General features: G+C 39.0%; 1 protein-coding gene across 2 annotated transcripts in view; it reads left to right on the top strand.

Annotated features, from left to right (window-relative positions):
• The window catches only part of ppp2r5a (protein phosphatase 2, regulatory subunit B', alpha isoform), a 40,283-nt gene that overhangs the window by 12,062 nt on the left and 10,124 nt on the right, over positions 1 to 18,097 (top strand). For both annotated transcript variants that reach the window (XM_061051864.1, XM_061051865.1), the window contains exons 2-4: positions 7,206 to 7,402; positions 14,678 to 14,779; positions 14,892 to 14,984. In XM_061051864.1, coding sequence (XP_060907847.1) covers positions 7,206 to 7,402; positions 14,678 to 14,779; positions 14,892 to 14,984 — 392 coding nt within the window. The remainder of the gene's footprint in view (positions 1 to 7,205; positions 7,403 to 14,677; positions 14,780 to 14,891; positions 14,985 to 18,097) is intronic.

The following is an 18,097-nucleotide window of genomic DNA, read 5'->3' as shown; positions in this document are numbered from 1 at the left end:
TATCCTCCATTTTTGTTGACAGGATGCTGTCAAACACTGCAAACTGCATTAGTTTTGTATAGAAAATGGACACAGGTCCTTGCTATCCAAGTGAAGAAAGAATACATGTTATATTCTGATGTAGATACATGGCTTTAATTTTTTTTTTTATAAAGAACAAAATACTAGTTAAAACAGTTTAATGTATTCATGTATGCTGAAAATCCTTATTTGTATTGTCAGTAGAATTACCTCTATTGATTCTGAAAAATGTGTTTGGGAAGGCCAGCATTTTATCCTTCCTTCCAATCCTTATATCAAATTTATGTCTATAATTCCTAACTAACACCTACAGTTTTAAGTTCACATTACAGCTCATATTATTTATGCATGTTGTTTGGTTTCTGTTGTGCCAGCATCTTGTTAATGTGTACTCTATACAAATGTGGAGATGAATCTATAAATGTCCATGTGGTACCAGCTTACCCAACCAGTTCAACAGCTGTAATGTGACCTATGTTGCTTTGCTCATGTCATGCATTAATGGACACATTTGGCCTACAGTAGATTGTCAGTCCTGTTTTTTTTCCCAAGTCACCAATCATATTCTGCACATGTTAGAGAACATCACATGTTCATATTCAATGTAGTTCATACAAACTTTAGAGTTTGTAATGCAAGTCATGGTGGTTTGTTCATTTTCTAATGTATCTCCTTTTCTTATATCACGCCTATGAAGAATAAGTCTGTCTGTAAAGCAGGAGTGCAATCCAAACCAGTGCTCAAAGTACTGGAGCCTTACCAAGAGCATCTGAAGACAGAGCCTTCAGTCACATTTACCGTCATATTGTACTGGTTCTTCAGGAGTTACAGCTTAACTCTTTCAAGTTCCTTCAGTTCTTTGCAAATATGTCCATTCTGCTTCCATGTTTCAGTATGCCAACAATGTTTAAAAACTGTTAGAGGAGGGGGAGGGTAGTTTGACTGTCAGAGTCAAAGAAGTAGAAAATGCAAAATCACAAGGTGCATCAGTATCTGGTGATCATCATATTTTTTTTTTAATCAACACATGCAAGATTACGTGGCTTTTTTAAAATTTGCAAGTGACATGATTGAGTTTAAAGATAAAAAGGCATTAACAAACACTTTATATTCATACCACACTTCACAATGAGGAACAGACATCAATTTAACAAACTATTTCTCGAGGCTCGACAGTTTGAAGAGTTCAGCTGAAGTTAAGTGTCTGACCTCGATTTCCATTTTGATTACTGCTCTTCAGGGGCAACAGCACTTGTAATCTCTTTTGAATCCAAAATGTGGTTAAGCAGAAAGATGTGGCTTTTTCAATCAGTAATCATGTTTCAAACTGTAGAGCTGTAGAAAATCACAATATCAAAGTTTAACTGTTTCAGCCTTCAAAGTCTTTGGCTCAACCACTTTGGACTGCAAGGACGGATTTGTAGTGTTGACATGGAAAAGTAACCACCATGCTGGTAGAAACACTGAAGGTCTTGACCTGCTCACAGTTTAATATATACAACAAACATGCAGTATTTATATCATGACTGAGGAATCTGAGGCTCCCCTTGCAGTGTGTGCTGGACACTAATCTCTACCCCTTTGGTGCCCATCAACATTTCATAGAATTATAACGATGCAGAAAGAGACCAAAACAAAATGAAGCGGAGCGTGCAGGTCAGGGGATCTCTGAACAGGGACAGATAAGTCTTAAGCAGTCTTTGGTACTCTTAAATTATGTCTTAGTGTCTTAGGTTAGATTTATCTTTACTGCAAAAAATGCTGGCCTTATGTAAACAAAAAAGGGGGGGGGATTAGAAAAACATTAACTCTGTTTTTATTTATAAAGTGCTTTATTAAATTTGGGTACAACTGACTGTTAAATGAAGAGCTGCATCATTTCAAGAACAGTATTCGTTACTAAACGATTACAAAGCTACACACGTACTCATAGAACAGAAGTAACATCCAGTAAATTCATCCACATCCATCGAACACAGTACTCTGTAACAGAGTTGTTAAAGTTTGCAGTTACAGACTACAGCAGGATGTGACATTACTGACGATACATTTCTGATGTATGTTGTCACCCGTAACCACCAGCTGATGCCTGTGTGACAGGCATCAGAAACGTCCTCTTCTGGTCATGTGTACATGCAGTCCCTGGGCTAGAATATATTAGAAGATAAAAGCTGGGTACTTTTAGATACTTGCTAGAGTAAGATTTAAGTCAAGTTGTTGAACTTATTAACCCATCCTATAATTCTGTGCTATTATTTATTTTTGTATTAATTGTGTTTAATTATCCAAATTCATTCCTTCAGTCTCGGGAGTTTAATCAAGCCAATGAATAAAACAATAAAAAATATCAGCATAGCACACTGTGCAGCCTACAAACCTCTTTTGCTCTTTACAAACCCACAAAGTATTTGTCCTACAGTGACACAGCACTGTGGTATTCACCCATTTCTAGTTGGCTTCAAAATATGACCAACACGTCATGATACTCAGATAACATCATGGCTGACGAGCTTGTGCAACGCTTTGTTTCTACACAAGCAGAATCTGATGTTGCTAAATAAGGAGCAGATGAGCTGCAATGTTTCGTTTTATATTGAGGTTTTTCACACAAGAGAAAAAGCTGCCACATATTTAAAGACTTAGTGGAATAAGAAACAAGAAAAGTCACACATAACATTTACTAAAAGGAACATTGTTGTAGCCTGTGAGGAATGCTGTTAAAAAAAAATCTGCAGATTTAATTCAAGCTCCCTGTAAATCCTGTGTACTTATTGTAATATTGTCTAATGGCTCCTGTGCTTTATTGCCGTCTGGGGCAAAATGATGCTTCTCGTTTCTGTTATTTGAGGTCAAGCTTTCATTTAGAAGTTATTCAAAAGGCCAGTAATAGAAGGGTAAAACCTGTAATTTAGGGCTTCTCTAGTTTCATAACCCCTCTGATTGGAGCCCATTATACTTAAAGGATGACAGTGTTTGAGGTTCAGACTGCAGTACCAGCAGAAATCAGCTGACACACTTTTAAAAGCACTGAGAGAGACTGTAAAATATGTCCTAATATAAGGAATAATATCTCGTCTTTTCATCCTGCCTTTTCATCCCGCCTCTTTTTCTCTCTATTCCATGTGTGGTTATGAAATATGATGCTTTTTTTAAGATGCTGTAGAAAATGCAGTACAGGGAGATTATTTTTGTTTAATGCATTTCCCTGTCTTGCGTCCAATATTTGATACATTTTAATGCCAAGATATAACATTTCATGTTTTATCCTTTTGAAAAAACACTAACATAATATTGCTGAACTATAAGATCCATGGAGATCTTTTGCAGATTGATTAATGTGAAATTTCTGTCTGATATTTTCTTCTTCTTTGTTTTTCATACATAGCTTTGTAGCTCTAAAGGAAATATTTTCCTTCCTTCCTTGCTAAGCACCCCGAGGAATGTGTGCACTAATGCATCTGTATCTGAAAAGCAAAAATAGCTCCACGTTGGGAAAAAGCATCTACACATCAGGCTCTATCTAACAGCCCCAGCCCCCTCTCCTCTCAGGGGGATAGAGACAATTCCCAGTAAAGAAATAAGACATTATTTCGTACATACTCTCAGGTTACTCAGGAAGCTTACAGAAAACATTATGAATATGAGACAGGCAGCCCATCTGGATGGTTGCCACCATTGTTTCCTTGAAATAGCAAGAGAGATTAAGTCAATCTTCATATGCATGACCATGACTTAAAATGAGGGTATTGTGGAGCATGCTTAAAAAGGAGAAAAATAAGTATTGCTTAACATGAAGAAAAGTTGTTTAGAGATTACAGAAGGTTTAAGGAATTAATACTTTGCGACGTGTGCTTATTTGCTTTCTTGCCAAGAGTTAGATGACAGGATTTTTTACCAATCTGCAAAATAAATTTGAAGCTACATGCAGATAAATATCCTTAACTGTCAGCTTGACCTGATACAAGGGGAAGCGGTTAGCACAGCTCTGACCTATGGTACTGAAAATTCACCTATCAACACATCCTTGTTGCACTAATGAGTAATCTCAGTATTGTCCTCTTGGCAGTACCTTTAGTGACAAACTGTTGTTACTTGTGTGTTTTCCTAACTGATTATGTTTTGTTGGTTTTAAATATTGCCAAATGGTTCATTACCTAGTTTGGATTTGTTGCTTTTGAGGTTGTGATGTTGGTGATCTTTTATTTGTTCAGACATAGTAACTATGAAAAATTGCAACTCATTTGAGATCTCCAAACACTTTACCTAGCTTCCACTTCATCTCTTTGGTGGCCCACCACTTCAGGAGACTTCATCCAACATCATAACTGGTGCTGTCTTCTTGCACATAATCAGACTGCTTCATACTCTTTTCTGCTTGCCTTTATGTAATTTTTCACACATTTTTCTACACTCTGAATTTGTCTAGTCACAGATAACATTGAAAAGGTGGCAATAAACCAGCGTTGCTGTTGCTTGATCTACAGTCTTGTACATGTTGTTAACGTTAAAATGTGACGTCTGCAGCGGTTTTTTTTTACATCCTGTCCTTCCTCCTGAGACCTCCAACCCTTCAGTCTGACAGCAAAAATCATCTGTGAGGAACTGTGTGAAATGCTGTCCCTGACATTTTATATAAATGTTTTACGGGTGCTTGTGTAAAAGAAACTCAATACTGAAGTCTAAGAGCAACGGTTTGTGGTTTTGTTGGTGTTAATGATCCAGGCTTGTTGAGTCTTGATCGCACCATGAAGACTCCAGGAATTCATTTAGCTAGCCAAGAAATTCTTAAACATCACTCTCCTAAGTGTTATTTTTTCAAAGTTAATAGAATAAGAGGCAACATGCTAATAAGTGAGGTTTACAGTGTTGGTGACTGCCTAGATTTGACCTTTTGGACAGAGTGATGTTAATGGTTTTTCCTCCTGTTTCAAGTGTTTGTGTTAAGATAAACTAAGAATATCTTGACTGTAGCTTCACTTTTTACTATACGGACGTGAGACTGGTATTGATCTAATGTACTGGTAGCTCTCAGCAAGAAAGCACATATGAACTCCCCCCAGGTGTCAAGGAGGCCCCCTGTCCACCTAGCATTTCTTCTGGGCAGAAAAGCGCTGGCTGTGCCCTCAGGAAACCTTGAATGAAACCTTGTATTTCTGCACTGCGAAGAAACCTCTGCACGTTAGTCCTGTTTCTATGACAACAGTCTGTTGACCGACACTGCTCCGTTGCTTTTTGCTGTATATTTTATATTAGTTTTTTTTTTTTTTTACTCCAGCAGACATGGAGCGAAGAGGTACAAGACACGATCTGTATGCAGCAACAATACGGGGGATATCGTACATTTGGATAATTTCCTTTCTGAAAAGTTGAAAGATTTTCAACTTGAGCGCTCAGAAAAAAGGCCTTTGGTGCTGCGCTTTTTCTGCTGCTGGCCTCCTGCTGCTGCAAACGCTCTCTACTTATTGAAAACAATTGAAAAAATACGCTGATACTCAGAAAATAACGCTAGGTGGACGCAGGGCCTTAGAATGCTAAATCTGTGATTGACGTTGACTGTGACAGGGATGAAATGAGAACTGAAATGTTTCATATTAAAAACGGCAAAATCAGGCCACAGTGGCATCATGCTCCCTTTTCCACTCTAGTTCAAGTGCAGTATTCATTCAGCACTTTGATGATGAGATCCTTTGAGATATGATACTTTGGAAAATTGGCAATAAGCAGCGTGTTAACAAGTCAGCTGGCTGTAGTTACACTCAGATATTGAGTTCACTCAGAGCAGCAGCCAGTGGTCTGACTGGAGTTGAGTTGCGTAAGTACTTCGTCAGCTGTCAACACTGCTGGAACATTTTCACTAGGTGTGAAAATTATTGGGATTTTTTTCTCCATCTCTGACTGTGTGTTTTACCCGTTTCATGGGGTAGTGCCTTCTCAGTTGCATAATCTGGCTCTAAAAAGATACTCACAGTGATACTTCTTATCCGGACTTCTCGTCTTTGCTGTCATACATACAGATAGCTCCGCCAAGGAACTGGGTGTGATTGCATCAGTGGCAGTGCGTTTCTGTGTTTGAGGGCTGCAACAAATTTGTTTTAATGTTGGATTAATCTTTTTTTTCTTTTTTTGCGATTAGGAGTTTAAAAATAGTGAAACGTGCATTGCAAAGGCAGAAGTGAAATGTTCAAGTTGCATTTTTTTCTGATCAAAATATATTTGTTCTGGTGTCTTACAAGCAACAAATTAGGGAAATTATTATTATTATATTATAGAATTAAAATTTAAAAATAGTCCAAATTCATTAACTTCAGATTGATTTACACAGATAAAGGTGCACGTTTGACACTCCCTGTTAATGAAGACATTTGTTAGCACTTCAATGTCAACAAGTGTCATGGAGGCATCTATATTTGTGAAACCCCAGAACCTGTGGGGTATCTGGTTTTTGCAGTGCTATAAATCACACCTGCAGTGGAGGCTCTCTGTCCCTCTGCTAAAACTACAGAGAGAGTCCTGTGCCTGCCGGGATGAGCTTCTGCCGTGCTGGAACAGAACATCAGTGTACACCGTGTCACCACATTTGTGGACGACTGCCAAATGCTGTTTATAGCTTAGCTAGGGTCAAGTTTGACAGCTCTAATAACCCTGAGCGCACTCACCGTCTAATCCATAAAAGGCTTTACAATCAAAGCCGAGAATGACTAGGCTGCCTCTGTGTATTGTGATTGTCTGCCTGTTTGTCCTGCAGTTCAGTTACAGACGTAACGGTGTGTAATAAAGCAGCTGGTCGGAACCAATTAGGACGTTTATGGGCTGTTGAATTCAGTTTGTCTTCTGTCCCATTCACCAAGGATTTCAGTTAGTAAATCTAAACTCACTCATTGTTAAAGTAGTACCTTATATTCTACCTGTCCTACTAACTGTCTCATTAACTGTATTTATTGGCCCAAGCCCAACTAAAACCTTACATTTAAAAAAATTAATTGGCTTATATAGGTAGAGTTTTAAGTTGTTTGAATGACAGAAATCTGCTCAGATAAGATTGAGCTTGCCCAGAGCATATAATCTCCAAGTTGCAGCTGTCATCAACATTTGTCTCATCTCAAATTTTTTTCCATAGAGCATTATTTGTTTTCAACATTTATAAGTAGTGATTCAGTGCATTTTCTTTCTTTGTATCTTTCCAGATGCCCCCTCCACAGAGCAGCAGGAACTGTTCACCCAGAAACTCCAGCAATGCTGCATGCTCTTCGACTTTCTGGACTCTGTGACAGACCTGAAGAGCAAGGAGATCAAGAGGGCCACACTCAATGAACTGGTGGAGTACGTCTCCACTAACAGAGGGGTGCTGGTGGAAACTACGTACCCAGAAATCACTGATATGGTGAGGACACACTAGACTTTATTTCTGTTGCCTTATTTATTTCTATTTACAGTGTTTATTGTTAAACAACACACAGGCCTCCTGTTATTGTGCAACATCCTGTGCACTTGAACAGGATTCAAAATGAAGGCTGTGTGTGTGTCGAGACAGGGTGTGTCATGTGAGCAACATGTTACCGTCTTCCTACCAAACTTCTCAACATACCAGTACTATTGTAGCTCACAATCTGTGGCATCAACCACGGTAAAGCCACATATTTTTGCTGTAATATGAAGCTTTCTCTTTCCTTTTTGTCCTCGGTATTAAATGTTCAGATGTGTTTGCATAAAGTTGGACTTGAATTTGTCATTCATTAATCCAATTCTGCCACATACAAATCTAATTTCTTTAAAAAAGAAAAAGACACGTTTAAAGGAAGCATTACTTATTTTTCTTCTACTGATAGCTGCTGTAATCTTGGCTTCAGCACAGTTTAAAAAAAATACTGCCAACCTTCAAGATGTTAGCCAGGGATTTATGGTTTGCTGCAGTGATCTTATTTACTGTTAAATAAATCGTCTTTGTTAAGATTTAGTCCAACTTCTAACCTCAGTTAGAACCTAAATAACCTACACTGAGCTTAAGGCTATCTCAAACAAATTGTAACTGCTTTGTCAAACGAACAACATCAAAAATGATCCTCTTTGCACGTCTGTCTATTTCCCATTCCCAAGGAAGTAGAGGGCAATCTTTAATACATATCCTGTGACTTCCTGAACACACACAGATGTGTTTCCCCCCATTGGACATCCATTACCGTTCAACTAGCTGGTGACTAGAATCAGAACCTGCTTGGCCTTGATGGGTGATATTCTCGTATATATCCACGTCTGAACTGATCGCAGATTTACACATATAATCTGCAGGTTTAATGCCATGCGACAGCAACACACACACTAATGCGATAGCAACACACACACAAGCTTACATGTTGGCACTGTGGACGTGCACAGTGTGAGCAGTATATCGGGGTGGACTGAATAAATAGACGAGAGAGGTATTCATCACACATCGTTAATAAGAAACTGTAGGCGATAACTACACAATGGGTTACAGCATGCCTTGGCATAGGAATCCACATTTACATGTTGGCCAACCATAAAGTAACCCGTCAACTGCGTCTGCATTTTAAAACCACCAGCTTACAAAACTACCACTCTACTACTCCGTGCCCTCAAGGTTCTTAAGGCTGCTGCATTTTTAAGGGAATGGAAATATTTAATGTAATATGTGCAAAATATACATTCAAGAGGAAGAAGTCTGCTCAGATAGTATTGTTGTACAGTAGAATACGGTATGTGTCAATACGTTTCTATCATATTAATTCACAAAACACGTTTAAATTCAGCAGTCACTGACAGGGCAGCAATGTGAGTGAAAAAAATATCATATCAAATATCAAAACGACATAAAAACCAAACAAAGAGAGTTCATAATAAGTCTTCATGTGTCATAGAGCTACAATGCTATAAAGTTTGTCTTTGGCAGAGACTTTAGGAAGTAGATAGACAAGGCTGATAGTTCTACTGTTTAGTGCTAATTTTAAAGTGATGTATACTTGTGAAGTTTGTGGTTGCCATCCATCAGAAGGAAGTACGTCTGTGTGTGTCGACCCCGCCCCTCTGTGTCATTAATGACCTAATTAAATGGTAAAAACAAAGTATAACCACTAGTGTTCCTATGCTACCATGACAGTTTCAGAGGTCACTTAAAATGTCTGGGGAGTATATTGAAAATGGCATATGTTGTTTTTCTATAGTGTTTCAAATTCAAATACAGTAATTTTAAATTACAAATGATTCATTGAAACATAAAATGAATCACCCTATTGTGGTGAGATCTCTAGTTTCATATTTTGTGTTTCACATAGAATAATGAAGAGTGATATCAGAAAGAGTATCAATAAGTATTGGTATCGATGGGCAGTACCGGTATGGATAGATAATTAAAATACCTGTACCCTAATTAGGGTTGAGTGATTGATATGTCTGCTTTTGCAGGAATCTGGTTTCAGAATAAATCAGTATGTATGAAAACCACCATCACCCCCTGCAGAGTATCTGAAGCCAACATGCTATAGATTAGCGTTGATGGAGCAGGTGTCCGGAGCAGCCGAGTATCCTCCTACAGAACAATAATGAGTCATGTGCAACATTTAGAACACAACGGTCAGTACTGTAGTCAGCGCTGCAGTGATTCACTCCACACTGCAGATAATCCTGATGGACACATCCACAGCTGAGTCAACCAGTCTCCTCTTTATTAATGGCCTGTAGGAAGAAATCGATGCCAGACCTGGAAACTATTGGTTAAGGATTCAGTTTATTTTCAATTAATGGTGTTTTACAGGTTAACATCATTACATCGTTTTAATGTTTCATGTGCATTTCTGAGTCAAACCAGATTTCATTATAGTTGGTCAATGTTTGAAGTACTATTTTGTTCCAACAAGAGTAACATTTTAATACCTAGGGTCCTATTTCAAATTCACAAGTGTAAAAGTGGTGTTCATTTTGGCAGCAATTTTAGATTTAGTCTTTAATCCATCTGATATTTCAGTCTCGTCTCGTTAACTAAAACGTTTACATGTCATCCGAGTTTTTATTATCAAAGATTTATTTCCAGCTTGTCAACATCTCAAATTCCTCATGGAAAAATTATCATTGATGAACATTAGCACAGGACTGTGTGAGCATCACTAAGGGCACTTGCTATTTTAGTTCATGTAGGTGCAACAATATAATTTGCAAAAAAGAGCTGAGTAATGTGGAACACAAATCAGAGGGAGTGTTGTTTCATAAATGATCTGTTAGTCAGTCATGTGACCTTTTCCTTCACATTGAAGCTGCTGCGAAAATCAAATTTATAATTCTCCAGGGAGTAATGATGTTGTCTTGATGCTGCAGAGCAGAACACACAGAACCAGTAAAGTGCTTCAAAAGGAAGATGCTGGGCCATTTTATTTCATATATTGTGTACACAGTAATCTTAAAAGCAGATCCTCAGATTTAAGTAGTGCAAAGTCGCAAGAAGAGTTATGTTTTAAAACACTAAACAGAACAAGAAATATTTATCTTATATACTGTAAATGTGCAGGTCTATCATGAGAGAAGATAAAGGGTGTGTGAGTAAAATGTGCTTTTATGCTAACATCTAAATTCTGTTGTTCAGTTTCCAATCATGAAATGAGCCAGAACCTGCAGCTAGTGTTTGAGCAGCACGTTGTCTATCAATAAGCTAATGTACATTACATCAGTGATGTTTTCTGCTACTTTGTGAAAGGGTTCTGTCAGTGGTCTTTCTTAGTGATCTTAAATACTCAGGATGCAGCGATATGAGTCGAGGTCAATAGAAGAACCCTAGACCTAGCTGAGTATCTGCACTACAGATAGGAGTCTTTGTAAGGTTAGACTAATAGCTGCTGCACTTGCAGAAAGCTGGCATGATAACAGCTCTCCATGATACTCTATTCTCTGCATCCCATGATAATGAAGAGGTGAGTGTTCAAAGTGCTGCCTGTTATTCTGCAGCAGCAGGGACTGCTTTGATCCCAGAGGTTGTTAAGAGTGCAAACGGCATGCTTTCTTGTCTATGCAAAAGAAGGTTTTGCCCTTTTTTGCCAAATGTATAATTAATGGTATGAGTATATTGCAGAAAATCACTTCTCTCAGGCAGTTTTTTGATTGAACTCTTCATCTTCTGTGCCACATATAACTAAAAAGCCAGCAAAGCTACTTGAGAAGAACATCTTTGAGCTATATTCCTCTTATTGAATTTGATTCCTACCTTTCTCATCCTTTTTGCTAACGCTGCACTCTGTGCTTGCGTTTTTTCTTCTTTTCAGTCCTTCTTACCACCTCCCTCACTCGCTCTCTCAGCTCTCTTGTGTGTTGCTAGGTGTTTGTTGCTACTATCTATCAACCTCAGTTTGACTCCATACATCGCTCAAGCCTTCTCTATCAGCAAGCATACATCGCTTTCTATAACAGTCACGTAGGGTTCTCCATCAAAACACCCTTTTCTGTCCATGTAAATGTCTCACACACCAACGATTAGGAGTCCTCACACTGAATCTAAAAAGTGTGCATTTGTATCTATGATTTTAGATTTTTCCGAGTTTTGATCTGGAGAATTAGCGCAATATTTGGTGTAAATTGCAGCAGTCAGACTGTAAAGGGCATCAAGTACATTAAAAGTTTGTCTGCTTCAGCTGAATTGCACTTTCAGTTCTATAAAGAGCACTTTCAAATACCTGTTGCTTTTATATCATGCACTGTCCTTTCCTCATTTCTTTTCCCTCTGTGTTGTGTGACTCACAATTCAAAATCTTTCCTGTAGACCAAAGAATACACAGTTTAATACCCCCAAGTGGAGACAGGCTGTTAAAGCAGTTCAGTCATTTTAAATGATCCATCATAAACAATAGTTACACCTTACTATATATATCAGGCTATACATGGTCGGATTCTGTTCTGTTTGTGGCCCTATGTCTTCAACATCTCCATTAATCCTGACGTTATGAGCGTTTAGGCCCAGGTCATTTCTCTGTAAAAATGGGCATCACACTTTGGCTCAATGCAGCCACCTGGCAACCAGCTCTGTGAGTCATCTGTCTCCAGCTCAGCCAATGATGTGCCTCGCATCAGGAAATCCAGAGTAATAATATACCACAGAGAGCAGATAGAGGCGGCTGTTAACGGAGGAACGGAAATTGTTGCTGTTATGAACAGAAAATTAAACTTGTGTGACTGTTATGTTATTATAGACAAAGTCAAACCATGGTCTGCAAAATATTTAGTGCATCTGTCAAATTTAACTTTGACTTAACCTTCATATGCTCGAGACAAACACTGGTCACACAGGAATGATACAGCTGGAAACAAGAGGTGAGCAGACTCTTAATGAGTAGGACAGTGTGGTTACAGAAACTATTAGGTCTATTGTTTTTTGAAGGAGAAATAACAGGGGGGGGGAATCAGTTCACAGTTTATTTTTATCATCTTCCATGAACAAAAAACATCATGACATTGTTTCCTTGGGCTTTCTAAAAATATGATGGGTATTTATCACTCATTTCTGACATTATAGAGACGAATGCATAACAGAAAATATCCTTTTTTATTTGCAACACAGTTCTGATGAAATAAGTAAAGCAGAATGTAATAACTCAGATAATAACTTTTTTTGGGGGGGGGGGGGGGGGGTTGGGTGTAAATACTTACATGTGCATCTTAATTGCAGAGGTGTTAAAAGTGCTACTTGATTTGCACAGTGAGTGTGTAACTGTGTATAATTCATGCAGGGAGTCATTAGCTTTGGCTGAAGAATTGATGATTCTCTGTCAGCGATTTAGAACATTGGACAATTTGTTGCTTCCAGATGGTGTTTTTCAGCAGTTCAGAAACAGCTGCAATACACTGGCAGACTTCTCTAAAATAGCAGAGAAGAACACAAGCAAGCAGGCAAATAACAGCCCATTGGTGTCAACAGTGGTGAGCTGAGGGGCATCTCTGAATGCACAGCTCATTCAACCTTGAAGGGGATGGAGCCACAGTAGCACAATACCATGCTGGCTACCATTCCTTTCAGCTTATAACAAGATCAGGCTAATGTGGTCATGTGAAAAGCAAAACCAGATTGTCTGAATGCCTCAGCACTTAAGAAATGTTGCTAAACTTTCCCTGCAGTGTAATGTGTAAAGTTACAAAGTCCTCATCATCTCATGAAGCTTCTTTGATATTATTATATGGTTGCTTTGGTTTGTGTTGTGATGAAATCTGCATCACATTAAAGCTACTATAGAGTCAGGAACATATGTGTAAGTTATTTCCATGTTGTGAATGCCTAACCGAGATTCACCCTTATTTTAGGGGTTGACCGATTATCAGCCTGGCCGATTATTTGGGCCCGGTATTCATCATTTGAATATTATATCATATTCATCATATTTAGGCTTGTAGATCAAACTCTGGGGTTTATCGTGAAGCCAATATACTGAGCCTCATGTGTTGAGCTCTATTGATTTAATGTATGCTGATTGATAAAATCTAGTGTCCATGCTTTTGTTTACAGCATTTGCAACCACTGCAGCTCTGCTAGCTGATTCAGAAATCATTACCCCTCCAAAGGTTTCTTTCGTTTCTTTATACAGCATGTCACATTTCAGGCCACCACCAGGTTTAAAATCCGCTTCCGCTTCCATTAGTGTCATTTGGATTTTCCAGCTGCCAATAAATAATTTGATGTTGTCTTACCACTTCAGCGTGAGTGTTCACCCAGCCATATAATGGCAGCTTTTGTGGCTCCCCACTGGTGTGTGTGTGTGTGTGTGTGTGTGTGTGTGTGTGTGTGTGTGTGTGTGTGTGTGTGTGTGTGTGTGTGTGTGTGTGTGTGTGTGTGTGTGTGTGTGTGTGTGTGTGTGTGTGTGTGTGTGTGTGTGTGTGTGTGTGTGTGTGTGTGTGTGTGTGTGTGTGTGTGTGTGTGTGTGTGTGTGTGTGTGTGTGTGTGTGTGTGTGTGTGTGTGTGTGTGTGTGTGTGTGTGTGTGTGTGTGTGTGTGTGTGTGTGTGTGTGATTTACCCTCGCTAAAAATAACAAGGTGGGATAGAGGTGGCGGTGACCTGTCTGCATTGATTTTCTCTAGTACCGAATTTTAATGAGGGGATGCAGCAGTTGCAGAATCTTCAATGGTTTAATCCAGACTCTCCGTGTTTAGTCAGAATATTAAAACATCCTCGATTTATCTGAACAGAAATGGTTGCTTTCCGCTCTTATTAACAAGCTGCCATGATTTCTTGCTTCTAAGTGACTTCTTGTCTGACCTGTTTGGTGTAAATTGGCCATAGCCACATTTACTGCAACTTTGTCACGCTACTAGCACACTGTTCTCAGGTTTCATGCAACACGACATACTGTATGTGGTTTAGAAGGTCTTTACCCATTACATTAGAAGGTTTAATGAAAGCTCTAAATTGAAATGGCTTGTTTATTCAAGCAGCGACCTTCAGGGCTGAAAAATAAAAATAATGCAGAAGTGCCATAAATTGCAATTCCTTGAGTGGCCACTTGAGGTTGGCTACCAAGGCAAGTCACTGTCATGTCTCTGTGTGTTTTATTTTGAATTTCCATAAATAACCATCTATTTCCAGCAGTTTCTCCTCCCATGCTCTTTGGGGATGTAAACATGTTTTGTGTGTGTGTGTTTTTTTCTTTCTATTAACTCTCTGTTCTCCCTCCAGATCTGCACCAACATATTCCGCACTCTTCCACCGAGTGACAACCCAGATTTTGACCCAGAGGAGGATGAACCCACTCTCGAGGCTTCCTGGCCTCACATTCAAGTAAGAACCTGAAACGTCAGCCTGTCTCTCCTTATCACATGTTGCCTTACTTCATTTTGTGTTGTAGATGTTACAGCTTGCATGATTCATTTTATTTTAAATTGTCTTTCAGCTGGTCTATGAGTTTCTCCTGCGCTTTCTAGAGAACCCAGACTTCCAGCCCAGCATTGCAAAGCGCTTCATCGATCAGAAGTTTGTTCTGCAGGTAGGAGTCTATTTTTAAAATTTAGCATGACACAGGTCTATTGTGAAAATAAATGCACCTACATGTAAAATAGGTACAATCAATATTAAGCACCTTAATCATGAGAGAATAAGTTGTCAGTTAGCGGTGACCCCATATAGTCGAATAATTGACGTTTTGTTTAGAGTGTCACCCGACTGCCAGTCTCACAGCTGACCAAAAGGATCATTCCATTCACACTATATAGGGGTGTTTAATGTCTTATTTTACATAGATTTGTCTGAGTAAAGCAGCAGCTAAAGGGGGGGACCACAGGGCCAGGAATGTTGGCTGGGCCACATCTGAGGTGCCTGGACCGACTTTCCATGATGTGAGTGTGTCGTGGGGGAGCCTTAAATAGCTGCCAGCTATTTACTTTTCAGGTTGTGAGAAGAAGACTGTGGTCAGAGCATATGGCCATCAGGGCGGCAATAAAGGCAGGGGAAGAAGGCCAGAGGTTTAATCTTAAGTTATCATAAAACACACAGCAAAGGAAAAGGTGCTCAAATATGTTCAGGAAGACAGCCGCAGAGAGGTCAAAGCACAAGGGCAGCATAGAGCGGGCCGAGGTTCTTGCTTATTTTATCAAAAATATGTTCAAGGGCATCCAGACAAATCCCAGAAGAGGTGAATCCCAGGGTACCACACTTCCTAACTTTGAGCCGTCAATGACAAACCAACCTAGAAAAAGATCAAATAAACACTGTATGGCAGAAGTGGATGAAGCCACAGTGATAAAACCTACCATTTAATTTAACCCCTTCTTGATTTATGTTGTTGCAATCTTGATTGATATGTGACCATATATTTTGCAATGGGGATCTGCTTACTCGCTTATGATACTCGATCGATGTTTATACTCTAAATGGGACTAAAATGTACTTAAAATTATGCGGAAAATGCTCACTCGAATCTAAACAGGGTGAGAAATAGGTTACTTTAATTCATAGAAATCTCAAACTTCTGACTTGTTTATTCAACTAGTGGCGTCTCCCCCTGCTGTTCATGGTAAAGAATGCAGGTTTAAGGCACTTGAACATAGTTTTCACTGTTCAGGTCAAGATGCTCTTTAATAAATTCTTTAAACAAACACCTGAAGTGAATTTGCTCTCTGACATGTTCTCATGTACATGTTAGGGTTGTACTGTATTTTTGTCTTGAAGTCTTCTCTTTACAGTTGGGTGTGGAGTCATACAAACATGCAGAATAGCAGCATAGCATTAAAAATGGCTTTCTATCAACTTTGATTAAGTCAGCGCTTTGTCGAGTTGTGCACCTGTCAGGTGTGATCACGCGATTCCAACATTACTTGTCTGACTACAACCCAAAGTGGTAATAAACCATTAAACATGGGCTTTGTTTAGATTCCAGATCACTGGCATTTTTCTACCCGTGTCCCTACTTCATGGAATATTCTGGTCCTTCAAATCATTGCTTTAAATCTAGCTCTGGTGCTATTGCAACAACTAGTGCAGGGAACAGTTGTTGCAGTAAACGGCCTTCCAAGTGGGAAAACAACCTTATGTGGAGCTGAGTGCAGAACATGTGGCATGGGTGTGTTTGGCTTTTATTGAAAGGGATCACTGGTTATATTTTTAGTTTGTGTCTGCAACTAAAGTGCTTCTGCATGACATTGGGTGCCCGTAAACAGTCATTAATTTAACATTGTGAAAACATTTTGAACCTGCCAGAGTAGTTGTGACTGAGGTTGTCAGCTTCAAAATATATATTTTTTTTTTTGCGCACATTGTTACGTCGCCAACCCAACACCAGGTGAGTTATTATGAAGTGTGACAGTTCGTTTTAGCTACAAATGTGTTTGGCAGCTTATTTTCTCCCTGTCGTATCCACAACACAGAGTTGCTTTTGCAGCTTTTTCACACAGCCAGGAACACTTTCTCTGCTTCACCACAAACCCTGTATATTTAGTACTGAAACAAATCAATTACAGCGAGTTCTCGATGTAGTTTAGGGGTTGTTTCTCATCTTTATAATGCTTTCTTCTTGCTATTATAAAGGTCAAAGTTCATCCATAAACAGGCTTCATGCAGTTCCTATTTGGCAGAGGCATTGACATGACATTGTAGTTGTGTCAAAATAAATACATACAAATTGTAGCATAGAAATATGGTTTGATGCAAATATGATTGTGTGGCTTCCTCGGTTATTCAGGGACATCTTCTGATGCTGTTCCTGAAAAATCTCAGCAGGGCCTAACATAATCGAATATTGACATTACCTCGGGCGCACACGCAGCATGTCTGAATTATTTTCTGGTTGCTTTAGTTACATTATAACACCATGGCCTATGTCTATATTCCCTTGACTACTGTAATGAAAATAATGTGCATAACATGCATCTCTTTTATCTGGCGAGGATGCAACTTTTGCTGATGTTTTAAATAGTTACCTTCTCTCCTTTATTCTAACACATCTCTTGGATTTTCCCCGGAAGGAGCTCTTTTGTTCACAGGGAAAAGCAAAACAAAGGCAAAAAAAATGTAAAGTGCATTTACTCTTTGTTCTTTATTGGCTGCTTGCTGAGGTTTTACATTGCTGTTTGGTTGTGTCAATGTGGGTTCTTAAAGAGTTCTGCCTTTTAGGATCTTTGTATGGTTGAGTCTCTTTCAAAAGATACTGACTCACATTACCCTGACTTCAGTATTGTTAGGCTTAAAACCTATCTGGCACCCCGACACATGGTCAAACCGTTACGTGTCCATGATGAAACTCTTTGCTGGATATACTCGAGTTTAAAAATAGACACCTGTCACTGAGGTGCTGATAGCACGCTGGTGGAAGAGAAGCACTACTGTATGAGTCTGAAAAGTTCCTTTTGAACTGACTTGGCTGCCCTCAGCAGTATTGTAATAGTGACTCATCACCTGTTGCTGAAAATAGCTGCTAAATGCCAGAGTTTTCAGATCTATTTACAGTGCAGAGCATCCAGTCACACATGCTGTATATTTGTTATGTATGTTGTTGGTAGATGTCAAGATATTACTTGATTCTTTAATTATTTATTGCCTTACAGTGAGAGAGACATTGACCTTTTCAACTTGGTAGATTGTGCCTTCTTTTGCTGGTCAGCCAAG

The sequence above is a fragment of the Labrus mixtus genome, chromosome 12 (genome assembly GCF_963584025.1).
Source record: "Labrus mixtus chromosome 12, fLabMix1.1, whole genome shotgun sequence".
Taxonomy (NCBI): domain Eukaryota; kingdom Metazoa; phylum Chordata; class Actinopteri; order Labriformes; family Labridae; genus Labrus; species Labrus mixtus.
The sequence above is the reverse complement of the archived record's forward strand: the minus strand, read 5'-3'. Positions and strand labels throughout refer to the sequence as shown.